This window comes from Nansenia antarctica (assembly GCF_963989245.1).
Source record: "Nansenia antarctica genome assembly, chromosome: 5".
Lineage (NCBI taxonomy): Eukaryota > Metazoa > Chordata > Actinopteri > Argentiniformes > Microstomatidae > Nansenia > Nansenia antarctica.
In genome coordinates this window covers 17429825-17442814 of record NC_137690.1, presented here as the reverse complement: position 1 = coordinate 17442814, position 12990 = coordinate 17429825, and the positions used below count along the sequence as shown (strand labels likewise).

Sequence of the window (12990 nt, the reverse complement as noted above, 5' to 3'; positions counted from 1 at the left end):
TACCCAAGTTGTTTAGACTGTTCTATTTACTGCTTGAGTGTGTTGTTGACAATCGTTCATGTCCTTCATTAAACGTTTAGCTTTGTCATTTGATACGCCGCCTACGACTACCATCTCTCTGCACTACAGTAAACAGTTAATCAGTAACGTTAGCCGCTTTTGTGCTCATGTAGGCCTACTTCGTATTATATTATAGCTGATGATCTTTGTGTGTGTGTATGTGACTGTCAGTCACAAGTTTATATTCTGTATATTCATAAAAAAAAAAAATTGGCCATCCTCTAGTTTTGGCTGTGATTAGAAAAAGAAGTAAAAAAAAATAAAAAATAAAAAATCGTTGTTTTGAGCGCGCGTGCGCGTTTCATGCGCGTGCACGCGGGAAAAAATCGCGCGCGCGGCGCGCGCGGTCACGGCCATCCGCCACCATTGGAAACATTCCTGGAGGAAACACTGTACCTGTACTGTAGCAATGACAATAAAGTCCATTCATTCATCATACTAACACCAAACATAATAACTCCAATTTCCAAACCAACTCTCTGCGCAATGTTTTTTGTCCTTGCCATGAGTAATAAAAATGTGTTATTTTGCATGACTTTTAATTTGAAGTTTTGGAAAAACAGAAGTGTGTAAATGATGGTCAGGAGGTACAGTAGAGTCAAAAAGAAGGAAATGCCATTTCACCTTTCAAATAAGAGATAAACTAGCTGAGAACATTATGAAAACAACATTGTGATGTATTTGCTGCAGCTTTCTAAATCTAATAATTATACAGTAAATAATTAGCATCTTGACAAAAAAAGGAGAAATAGGCTGAGGTCTTATAACAATAAGTATCCATTCTTAAATTGATGAAAATGTCAAAGTACAACCAAATAAATGTGGTTTTATCGAATGCTTTGGTCGATTCCTCTGCTCTCCTCTCTGCTTGAAGTTTCCAGTTACCCGGATTCATTAGGCTCCTCCCACTAGAAAAACATGGCCACTTAGGTAAACGTCCATGCGTGTTTGTTGACATGTACGTTTAGCCATTATTTCAGAGTATTGACGAGATATATAGTTACCAACAATGTCTAGATTAATAGTCAAAAACCTCCCAAACGGGGTAAGTAAGCGGGAACATCTTTATTTGAGCTAACTTCTTACAATTACCCAGCTCTTAGTGTAATCTATTCAGTGAGTGTTACCAGCTAGCTGGCTAACCTTACTAGTAACTTTAACGTGAGTTAAAGTGTGTGTTTGTGCTTGCAGATGAAGGAGGAGAGGTTCCGAGGGCTGTTCGCCGCCTTCGGAACCCTGACAGATTGCACTCTGAAGTTCACCAAGGACGGCAAGTTCCGCAAGTTCGCCTTCGTAGGGTTCAAGACGGAGGAAGATGCCGAGAAGGCATTGAAGCATTTTAACAAGAGCTTTGTGGACACGTCCAGAGTAACGGTAAAACAGATTTCCTCCACTGGTTTACAGATCCATTGTAGCTTTGGCCTAACCTCGGACCCAGGCTACTAAGAAGTGTCTGGTGCCGCGAGATTAACTCCTTTGTCATGCCAAACACGGTCATGGCTCACGATTGATGTGTTGTATGTTGTGTACAGGTGGAGATGTGCAAGTCTTTTGGAGACCCCACCAAGGCTAGAGCATGGAGCAAACACACCCAGAGCTCAGGCCCAGCTTCAGTCCCTGACCCAGCCAACAAAGAGCCCAGGGGGGATAAGAAGGTATAGGGCTTGTTTTCAATGTTGTCAATGTTTTATATGCCTTACATGGCATCCCCAGATGTGTCTCAGATGTGATGTGTACAGTATGACCGTAATATGTTGTAAATTGTACTAATACCTCACTGGATATTGTATTGCATTGCTGCTTGAGATTGATCTGTGATTGTCTTTCCTTGTGTGCTCTTTGCTAGATGAAAAAGGAACTTCCCAGTGTCCTGGGCGAAGTAAGTCCATGTTTGCTCATTTCATAGAGTAATCACAGTGTGTCATTTCAGTTGAGTGAGAGAGAGCACACTTGTGAAGCATCCATCTGGAAAAGCAATACTGGGTGTGGAGAGAGACACAGATGGAGAGATACTCCTTGTCTTTCCGGTGCACTGTTTAACTGTGTGTGTGTGTGTGTGTGTGTGTGTGTGTGTGTGTGTGTGTGTGTGTGTGTGTGTGTGTCAGCTGGAGGAGGACCAGGGTTTCAAGGAGTTTGTGTCACTACATCAGAATCGCAGCCTGGCACCGTCCTGGGCCAATGACGACCAATTAGCCGCCCCTGGATCTGAAATGGATCAAAAGAAGAAAGTAAAGAATCAGGAGAAGAAGAAGCCCTCTTCTGATGATTACCTCAACTTTGATTCAGACCAGTCAGAGGAGGAGGAAGAGAAGGATGAAGATGAGAATGAGGAAGGGGAAGATCAGGGTACGTACACCTACACACAGGCCCAACCGCTGATGGGGCTGTGTCTTTATGTTTGCTGGTGGGGCTGTGTCTTTATGTTTGCTGGTGGGGCTGTGTCTTTAACAGTGTGTTTTAACTGTCAGGTGCTGCTAAGGAGGCTCTGGAATCTGGTTTGTCTGACATGGAGTACCTGCGCTCTAAAGTGGCACAGACAGGGGGCACCGTTGAGCAGAGTGAAGGGGAGGAAGAAAATGATGAAGAAGAGCGTGGCCGTGTGCATCAGACAGACAGTGCCTATGAGAGTGGTGACAGAGATGTCCAGAAGGCCAAAACAGCAACTCCCTCCCTGGATAAAAAACAAGGCAAAGCTGGAAAGCCTACCAAACAGGAGGTAAGATCTTACCCCTGACCTTAAGTCCCTAGCATTTTCCCGGGACTCTAAATATTTACCTCTCTTACAAATAACTTTTAGCCCTTTCTGTCAACATTTAACGCTTAATCATAAACCTCTGGATTTAAGTTTGAGTATGTATGAGACTGGTGCAGTATTGTTTTAACATTGCAGTTAAAGCCATCGGTAGTGTAGCATCTCTGTAACAATGTGCTTTTTTTTCTTTCTCTCTGCTCCATAGTTTGAGCCCACCACAGAGTTCACAGTGAAACTGAGAGGTGCTCCTTTCAATGTCAAAGAGGTGTGTGTGTGTGTGTGTGTGTGTGTGTGTGTGTGTGTGTGTGTGTGTGTGTGTGTGTGTGTGTGTGTGTGTGTGTGTGTGTGTGGGGGGGGGGGGTCTACAAATTGTAGTTCTTGTTGCTTCTGAGTGTATGACAGAATGTTTTTGTTTGTTTGATATAACCAGCAACAAGTTCGAGAGTTCATGACCCCTCTGAAGCCTGTTGCTATCCGAATAGCCAAGAACGAGACCGGCAACAAAACAGGTGTGTGTTTCTGTGTTCATGTCGGTCTTCTCCTCCTCCCATGCCTGCTTCTATGTTGACATAGATATTTCTCTGGTTGTATATATGTTTGAGTATATGAATGTGCATATATATCTCAGGTTATATATATGTGGACCTGCGCTCTGAGGAAGAGGTGGAAAAGGCCCTGAAGAGGAACAAAGATTACATGGGTAAGCAAATCAGCCGGTCTGTGTGTTGGTGTACTCTATTCACTTAAAACCTTAAAGGTAGACTCTGTGATATGACACAGCCACAAAATAGTGGGGATACTACTGGCAGAGATGATAAGCCAAATTGAAGCATAAACCATGGAAACGTCATATCACTGAATCTACCTGAGATGTTCAGTGTGTCTGTGTGTTCTTAGGGGGCCGCTATATCGAAGTGTTCCGGGTGTCTGTGTGGCAGGCCCGGACGGACAAACGTGAGAAGGGGAGCGAGAAGAATTTCACCAGGGAGCTGAAGGATGATGAGGAAGAAGAAGATGTAGCAGAGTCTGGACGACTCTTCGTCAGGAACCTGCCCTACACCTGCACTGAAGAGGAGCTCAGAGACATATTTTCCAAGCATGGTGTGTTTCTCATTAACAAACAAATGTTTACATTGCCAAAGCATCACAAACAGATCAGAAATCAGAAAGTAATGACAAATGGTAATAATGATGGAAATAATATGTCAGTCAATTATAGTATCTCTCACACACAAACCCAGCCCAGCTCCATAACTCTGTGTTCTGCAGGTCCCCTGTCTGAGGTGGTTTTTCCCATCGACAATCTTACTAAGAGGCCTAAAGGATTCGCCTTTGTCACCTACATGATACCAGAGAATGCTGTGTCAGCACTGGCTCAGCTAGATGGACACGTATTTCAGGTAACCAACCCTAACCCTAATTGTTTTGCCGATGCTCTAATAGACCTTATTTACAGTAGAAAAGTGTAAGCTTGATTATAGAGGGCATATAACTGTTATTCTCACACAAATCCATTATCTCGCTCTCTTTCTCTCCATGTCTCTTTCTCAGGGCAGGATGCTGCACCTGCTTCCCTCCACACTGAAGAAGGAGAAGGCTGACTCCTCCCTCTCCGGCCCTGGCTCCTCCTCTTATAAGCGGCAGAAAGATGCCAAAGACAAAGCAGCTGGAGCCAGGTCAGTCAGACACACAAATCATCAACAAAGTTTACATTCCAGTGTTGTTATGGTCCGGTATGATTAATGTCTTTCTGTTTTTTTTAATGCTACGATGTTTCTTCCTCTCCAGCTCCCATAACTGGAACACCCTGTTTCTGGGCACCAGTGCAGTTGCAGACGCCATTGCTGAGAGATACAACACCACTAAGAGCCAAGTACTCGACCACGTGAGTACTACTCCTTCTACCTGTCTTCCATGCGTATGAGCCCCATACATACAAAGATAGTAATGAATAGGTTGCGTTACGAGTTATCGCACATGGCCTATGTCTCTCCCTGTAGGAGTCCAAGGGTAGTGTTGCAGTTCGGATGGCTCTTGGTGAGACTCAGATCGTCCAGGAGACTCGACAGTTTCTACTGGACAACCAAGTGTGTCTGGACTCCTTCAGTCAGGTAGGTGTCTGTCTGTCTGTCTGTCTGTCTGTCTGTCTGTCTGTCTGTGTCCATCTCACATTGACTTTCGATACTTTTTGTATTTGTCGTGTGTTTATTTAGGCGGCGGCTGGCAGGAGTACATGTGTGTTCCTGGTGAAAAATCTTCCTGCTGGAGTGACTGTGTCAGAGCTGGAGGCACTGTTCTCGCCCCACGGCACCCTCGGTAGAGTGCTTATGCCACCTGCTGGGCTTACCGCCATCATAGAATACCTGGAACCAACTGAGGCTAAACGTGCTTTTACAAGACTGGCCTACAGCAAGGTGTGCGTGTGTGGTGGTGGTGGCTGTGTATGTGTGTGTGGGGGTAGCTGTGTGTGTGTGTGTGTGTGCGTGGGGGCTGCTGTCAGCATTAAGCAGAGGACGAGAGGAGAGATGTTTCCTCCCTAAATGTGTTCTCTCTCTTTCTAGTTTCAACACATCCCACTGTATTTGGAGTGGGCCCCTATTGGAGTGTTTACAGCAGCCAGACCTGACCCAGGTAAATCACACACATCATCTCTTTCTAGCTTGGCTTCTCTGGTTCCCTCTATATTACAGACACATTATTCATCGTATACATGTTGTACCACTGTTAATGAATGAGAGACAATTTATTAATCAGAGTGTCTCTCAGTCACAAAGTCCAACCCCGAAACCCCAGCACCAGAGAAAGAGGGGAAGGAAGTGGAGGAGGAGGAAGAAGAGGATGAGGAGGAAGAGAGTGCTCCTGGCTCCACACTCTTCGTCAAGAACCTCAATTTCAGCACAGCAGAGGAGACGCTGCATGAGGTAGGGTCATGATAAGGAGTTACGGTTCAGATTGATGAAATAATGAGGTTTAGACGATGAGAGTGAGTCGATGTGGTGAAGAGGTTGAAGTTGGGCCTTGATGAATATCTCATGGTTGTTGTTTCTCTCCTTTTCTCAGACCTTCTCCAAATGTGGCAAAGTGAAAACCTGCACCATTTCCAAGAAGAAAGATAAGACAGGTACTGAACATTTAGGCTGATACTGGATAAATGCTATAAAAGCTTCAGTGATGAATGATGCCTCAGTACTGTTTGTCATCTGTTGGCTCCTGTAGGCAAGCTGTTATCCATGGGCTATGGCTTTGTCCAGTACCAGACCCCCGAGGCCGCACAGAAGGCCATGAGGCAGCTACAGGTATTAACCTAAACCCTACACATACTGACCTTAACCACAACCCCAACCCTACAGGTGATTTCTCAGTCAAACAAAAGACACAATCATCCTGTTAAAGGTGTAAGATGACCTGACCATCTTCCCTTACCCTGGCGCTTCTGCTACAGTCAATTATTTGTCCTAACTGGTGTTTTCTCCCTCTTGCCCTGTACTGCCTCTCTCATAGCACTGCAGTGTGGATGATCACCAGTTGGAGCTGAAAGTGTCTGAAAAAGCCACCAAGTGAGTCTTTCTAAACTGCAATAGAGATCATTCAGACTGTAGACTAACCATATGCCCCCCCCCTATCTCTGTTAATATGGTTAAATAATATGGTCCCCTCTCTCTCCCTCTCTCTCATCTCAGGTCTGCGACAGTGTCTCGCAAGAAGCAGTCAGAGAAGAAACAGACCAGCTCCAAGATCCTCGTACGCAACGTTCCCTTCCAAGCCACAGTCAGGGAGATTCGAGAGCTCTTCTGGTAATACACACACACACATTGCAATGAACCTGTTTACTGTATTGGATGAGAGAATGATGATGATATGTGTCTCCCCCCAGCACTTTCGGAGAGCTAAAGACGGTTCGTTTGCCCAAAAAAGCGGCTGCTGCTGGATCAGGGTCTCACCGTGGGTTTGGCTTCGTCGACTTCCTCACCAAACAGGATGCCAAGGTGAGTGTGTCTGTGAGAGTATAAGTGATGGCAGCTGGAAAAAACGTAAACAAGTCAGCGACCAATCAAATTGTTCAGACTTTTATTCTGAAAAATGTAAATAGATTTCAACATTGTTGAAAATCAATGACGCACTCGCTAGTCAAGCCAAAATATTGCAATGCAATGGATTTGGTGAGTAATCGCCACTACTACCTAGTTAACTATAACACTACTTTACATTAGCAGGCTCACAAAACAAGCTTTTTTTATCTGAGAGAGACATATTGCAATGCCAAAATATTGCAATGCAATGGATTTGGTGAGTAATCGCCACTACTACTAGAGATGCTCCGATCAGGGTTTTTGGTGCCGATCACCGATCACCGATCACTGGAATCAGTGATCTGCTGATCCGATATCACCGATCACCGATCACAGCGTCGAAAATGGCAATTGAAGCATTCTATTTATTGTGTAGCATTATTTATGTTTTTTTATTATTCTTAACACCATTGACATTGTATATTAAGTATTCAAATGAAATTAGGAGATGAGAAAGTATCATGAATTGACAACCATCTGTTTTATTGAATTCACAACCACCTGTAGCTTACTTCAGGAAAAACAAATAAAATGTGAAAATAAAAATCATAATAAATAAAATGTACACTGTCACATCAAATGTGCAACATTCCACTCGAATGAGAGGAACTAGGGGCTCTTAGAGAACTTGGAGCTTATAGTATACAGTAGCTTTCCTGAAGAACAATAAACATACCCAAACTAAACTGCAACATAAACAGGCTATAGCCAAATATAAAATAAGTCATATTTAGGAGGAGATAAGACAGCAAGTCAGCAATAATCAATAAAACAAAAAAACAAAACATTGCACCTAAGGAGATTTCAGACTCAAACCTTACTTCTTAAGCAGCATCACTGGCAGATTAATAATTATTTATAATGATTATAATAATAATAATAATAATTATTATATTATTATTATTATTATTATATATATAATTATTATAATTAAAAATTAATAATAAGATAATGACAATAAAGTCCATAAATAAAATAAATAAAGATTAGCCTTGAGAAATACAAGCATCTCAGCGTTTTTGGCACTCAGCCTGTTCCTCTTATCATCTAAAATATGTCCTGCTATGCTGAAAAGTCACTCGCTATCTACACTTGTGCAAGGTGCACAGAGGAAGACCTAAAACTCGCGCGCTAATAGTTGTTGTTGCTATGGGCCTTAGTCTAGCTTAGTGACTTCCTGCTCGCTGGGTCACATGACGTCGCTGAACACTACCTACACTACGCTCGTGAAGTCGCGCTGGAACTCTGACCAGCACTCGTGGAACGCCTCTCGTCCAATCAAAGCACTCGGTCCCTTTATGACGTCGAGCCCAGTGTGCGCTTCGGCGCTCTCGGAGCGAATCAACGAACGCAGCAAATGCCGTATGATATTCGTGGTATTGAAAGACCTTGCGTGCGTTCCTCCGCGAGGTATTTCTTTTGAGCAGACATTACAAACGGCATATTTGTTGTCTCTTTCCGACACTGTGTAATATTTCCAGACTGGCGACGCCATTTTGTAAACTGATCGGTCGTGTTTGATCGGCCGTTTTGAGAACTCCGATCAAAACCGATCAAGGCCATATCGGCCGATACCGATCGGCGCCGATCAGATCGGAGCATCTCTAACTACTACCTAATGTTAATGTTAATGTTAATGTTAATTTTATTTAGAATGCGCCCCCCATCCAACTTTTACATCGGCCCGGGGCGCAGCCCGGGTAAAGGAACAGATAAAGACAAGGACAAGGACAAGGAACACAGAAAGCAAACAGACACAGACTACTTAAACGAACAACTCAAGGGATACAATTTACAACAAATAGGAAGTAGACTTAGGGAACATCATTGACGAAGAGGTGGGTTTTTAACTTGGCTCTAAAGGAGTCCAGAGTGGGGGCAGACTTGATGGCGGAAGGGACCGCGTTCCACAGGGTCGGTGCTATCACCGCAAAGGCACGGTCACCCTTCCTCTTGAGGTTGGTGCGGGGGACCCTCAGGCTGAGATGGGCGTCGGACCTGAGCCTGAGCCTTGAGGTGGAAGACAGTTCCAGGAGGTCCTTGATGTAGGGTGGGGCGAGACTGTTGAGAGCTTTGTAGACAAAGGTGCAGATCTTGAACTTCACTCTCTTCTTTACTGGGAGCCAGTGAAGGGAGATGAGGACAGGGGAGATGTGGTCCCTCATTTTAGTGCCTGACACCAGCCTGGCAGCGGCATTTTGGACTAGCTGCAGGCGGTAGATGGTCTTATCAGGAAGTCCAGCATAGAGTGAGTTGCAGTAGTCGAGCCTAGATGAAATTAGCATGAGGACGACCCTCTTCAGGTCACTGGGGGTGAGGAAGGACTTGATCTTGGCTATGATACGTAGTTGGTAGAAACATGACTTCACGACGGAGCTCACTTGTCGGTTAAGGTTGGACATGTGGTCTGACAAGGGTGGACAGGCTTCCCATGTTGGTGCTGAGCTGAGTGATGGCGGTGGTGTTGCCGATGAGGAGGATTTCCCCCTTGCTCTCATTCAGCTGTAGGAAGTTCTGGGCCATCCACTCCTTCACATCGTGGAGGCAGTCCATCAGGCGCATCAGATCGGCGGGGTCGTCAGTGTTGATTGATAAGTAAAGCTGGGTGTCGTCCGCATAGCAGTGGAATGAGATCTGGTAGCGTTGAGTTAACGTTAACTATGAGTGAGCGTAACCTAGTTAACTATAACACTACTTTACATTAGCAGGCTCACAAAACAGATTTTTTTTCTGAGAGAGACCCCACACATGAAGATAAAAAATCATGGATTGAACAGTTTTGATCGTATTGTGTGTGGTGTGCTCCGATATTCCCAATACAGCACACCACATACATAAAGATCTGTCCTACGACAGTCTAGAGTCTCGTCCCCCAAGCCAGAAATCTCGCGTGATCAGGGTAGTAGTACCCTGACTGACCTGTACGAGGCAGCCATGTGCGACAAGGGAAATAAAGTGCCGAAGAACAAAAGAGGAAGATGCATCAGTCAGCTCGCTTCTTGATTGGCTACATTCCATTCCACGTCACAATCGGACTCGGGAGTCGCCCTCACACAAGAGGACTTTTGATCATAAATATTGAACACATTTAATATTTACGACCGTTGGCCCCAACCATTTTCCGACCAGATTGTCGGGAGAAATTGACTCATAACACACCTCACACCACAGGATAATCTTGTAGGATAATCTTTAGAGCCTTCCGATAATTGGGCGTTTGCTGTCCTTGGTCAGAAGGGGGGAAATCGGGCCAAAATTGGCTTTAGTTGACTAACATTGAAATATATTTTTCTGAATAAAAGTCTGAACATTTGATTGGCTGCCTACTTGTTCCCGGTTTCACCAGCTGCTGTCACATATGGGAATATGTGCTTTTGTAAAACAAAAAAACAAAAAAACATTTATACTAGAAGTTCAGAACTCCAGGTTACAGTTCTAGGTTATTCTCATAAAATAATATAACCTAAAATAGGTCTATAAAACAAAATGTCACCAAGTCTTTGATGTCGAACACACTGTCTGTGCTTTGCTGAGAAGTATTATGTTGTATTGTGCGTCCCATGTAGAAAGCTTTTACAGCGCTGTGCCACAGCACCCATCTGTACGGGCGGCGGTTGGTGCTGGAGTGGGCTGACGCTGAGGATACCGTGGAGACGCTGCGCAGGAAAACCGCACAACATTTCCATGGTAACACCCAACACTAGCCCCAAACTCAACACATACACACACACACACACACACACACACACACACAACTACCAGTTCCTCATTCTCATATTCTCTCTCTCAGATGCTCCAAAGAAGCGACGGCAGGCAGAGGTGATGGAGGGGATTCTGGAGACGATGGAGGTAGCAGGGAAGGAGGTGGACTGACCTCCTAAACACCCCCCACCAATCTTCACCCTTTGCCCTGATTGGTACTCTGTGGACACATGTGGGTGGGACTGAATATATCTGGACCTGATTGATCAGAATCAGACTGATGGCATCCAATCCAGCAGGCGCCTTTTCAGGACTTTTAGTATTGTTGTGAAGTTTACCTCTTATGTACATCTGTGACACAGCTCTGTGTGTTTCTGATGACCATCAGTCGTGGCAATCATAAATGAAATTGTGTATGAGAGGGACAGGGGCTGTGGGAATGACTTGTGGCTATTCTACTAAATAAATGTACTTATTTCATACAGTGGATTTTAAAACAGTTTTGTGTTTGAATTTTAGAGATGTAGTTAGGTATTATCATAGTCATATCATATGGGGAAAACTGGATGTAAATGTGTTCAATTGTGTGATTGAGTGTGTGTTTCTGTGAATGATTGTATGGTATGTGGTTTTGTGGTGCAAAATGCAGTGCTTTTATGTATGACCCCTTAAGTAAATGTAATCAATGTTATCCACCAGTAGTTATACCGTCTACGGTAGGGCTGCAACTAACGATTATTTTGGTAGTCGACTAATCTGTCGATTATTTTTTCGATTAGTCGTGTGGCTTTTCGCTGCGCGTAAATGGCGACGCAGAAGCATAAATCCGGCTTAACTAGCTATCTAACCTAACGTTACGCCAAGCTACAGCTGCTCACAGAGCTAGTTGACTGGCTAGCTAGCATTGCTGGCTAGACTACAGACAGCTCACGTTAGTAGGCTACGCTTGGCGCTGTTTATCTTACAGACAGCTCGCTGGTGGACTCAACATAATTGAAATAGCATTCACTTATCAAGCATCATTCATGATCATCCACCATGACTACCTGGTATTTTAATAGCGACCACCCCTCACTTCATTTCATCTCGCGTTCTCCTGGCTTCAACATGGAAAACCCCTGCTACGTAACGTTACATACAAGCGCCTCTGTCTGTCACATGCGTGCCACAGGGCAAATAAATTAATAGCACAAACGCTCATAGCATGTACAGCCCTGTCCATGAGACGTTGTTTTCCAACATGTAACAGTAAAGCTAACATAAACATTACGACCCTAACAATAATTAGCCAGTTGGCTAACAACGTTAGCTAAAACTTACCCAGCTGATTCTTGCATGGCTCCCGTAAAACAAAAAAAACAAAAAAAAAAGCCGTTTCCTTTAATAAATTTTTTTATGCGATTAGTCGACAACAACATTTCACGTCGACGAATTTTCGTAATCGGTTAGTCGTGACTAGTCGACTAATCGTTACAGCCCTAGTCTGCGGTAGTGTTTTTCAACCACTGTGCTGCCGTGAGAGATCATCAGATGTTCTGTGGGAAATTATCAAATTCCACTTACCGTATTGACCCGAATATAAGACGGGGTTTTTTCCCCGGAAAAAAGTCGGATCGTGTTATATTCGCGCCCTAGACTTTTACACGTCAATATTAATTCACAACAACGTATGGCGCCAAAAGACTGTTCCCCACGCGAGCCACCGTGTTTCTCCCTCTCACACACACCCCAGTGACGGGTGCCTGTCGCCCCCACACTGCAGAACAAGGCTCTACTAATCATGTGTTTAACAGGCAGCATTAACACACACACACACACAGACAGTCACACATTCAGACACACACAGACACACACACACGCACACACACAGAAACACAGACACAGACACACATGCACACACACACGCACACACTCTGACACTGCTTCTAATAAGAGGGAGACATAGCAAGCAAGACGTGGGTGCATGTGTGTGTGGTTAGGTGTGTGTGTGTGTGTGTGTGTGTGTGTGGTTAGGTGTGTGTGTGTGTGTGTGTGTGGTTAGGTGTGTGTGTGGGTGTCTTGACCATCTTCAAGGAGGCCAATCAATGCCTCTACATCTCAGGATCTTACAGTAACTTGTTAATGTTCACTATGGTAACCAGAGACAGGGGGGGGGAGAGAGGGAGGGAGGGGGGGGAGAGGGGTAAACTATTTCTGTATAGAATATTCTATTGCAAAGGCGAGGGAGGCTGGGAGGTGGAAGATAGGGAGGGAGAGAGGGAGGGAGGGAGGCTGGGAGGTGGAAGATAGGTAGGGAGGGAGGCTGGGAGGTGGAAGATAGAGAGGGAGAGGGGTAAACTATTTCTGTATAGAATATTCTATTGCAAAGGCGAGGGAGGCTGGGAGGTGGAAGATAGGGAGGGAGAG

At 44.6% G+C, this 12990-nt stretch overlaps 1 protein-coding gene across 1 annotated transcript; it reads left to right on the top strand.

Annotated features, from left to right (window-relative positions):
* Window positions 1-985: 985 nt before the first annotated feature.
* On the top strand, window positions 986-11012 carry LOC308158836 (putative RNA-binding protein 19). The gene is made up of 24 exons (XM_080532544.1): window positions 986-1105; window positions 1252-1434; window positions 1593-1715; window positions 1907-1939; window positions 2166-2406; window positions 2529-2776; window positions 3018-3077; window positions 3243-3321; window positions 3441-3512; window positions 3710-3913; window positions 4082-4212; window positions 4364-4488; window positions 4601-4697; window positions 4813-4923; window positions 5026-5226; window positions 5374-5443; window positions 5579-5733; window positions 5873-5933; window positions 6029-6108; window positions 6314-6369; window positions 6493-6606; window positions 6687-6798; window positions 10449-10569; window positions 10673-11012. Exons 1-24 carry the CDS (start codon window positions 1070-1072, stop codon window positions 10753-10755), a joined length of 2796 nt encoding a protein of 931 aa, XP_080388670.1. The 5' UTR covers window positions 986-1069; the 3' UTR covers window positions 10756-11012.
* Window positions 11013-12990: the final 1978 nt, after the last annotated feature.

Coding starts and splice junctions, on each gene's coding strand:
- LOC308158836 (XM_080532544.1), top strand. CDS start 1,070: ATGTCTAGATTAATAGTCAAAAACCTCCCAAACGGG. Junction 3,078..3,242: donor CTCCTTTCAATGTCAAAGAG/GTGTGTGTGTGT, acceptor TGATATAACCAG/CAACAAGTTCGAGAGTTCAT. Junction 6,370..6,492: donor GTGTCTGAAAAAGCCACCAA/GTGAGTCTTTCT, acceptor CTCTCATCTCAG/GTCTGCGACAGTGTCTCGCA.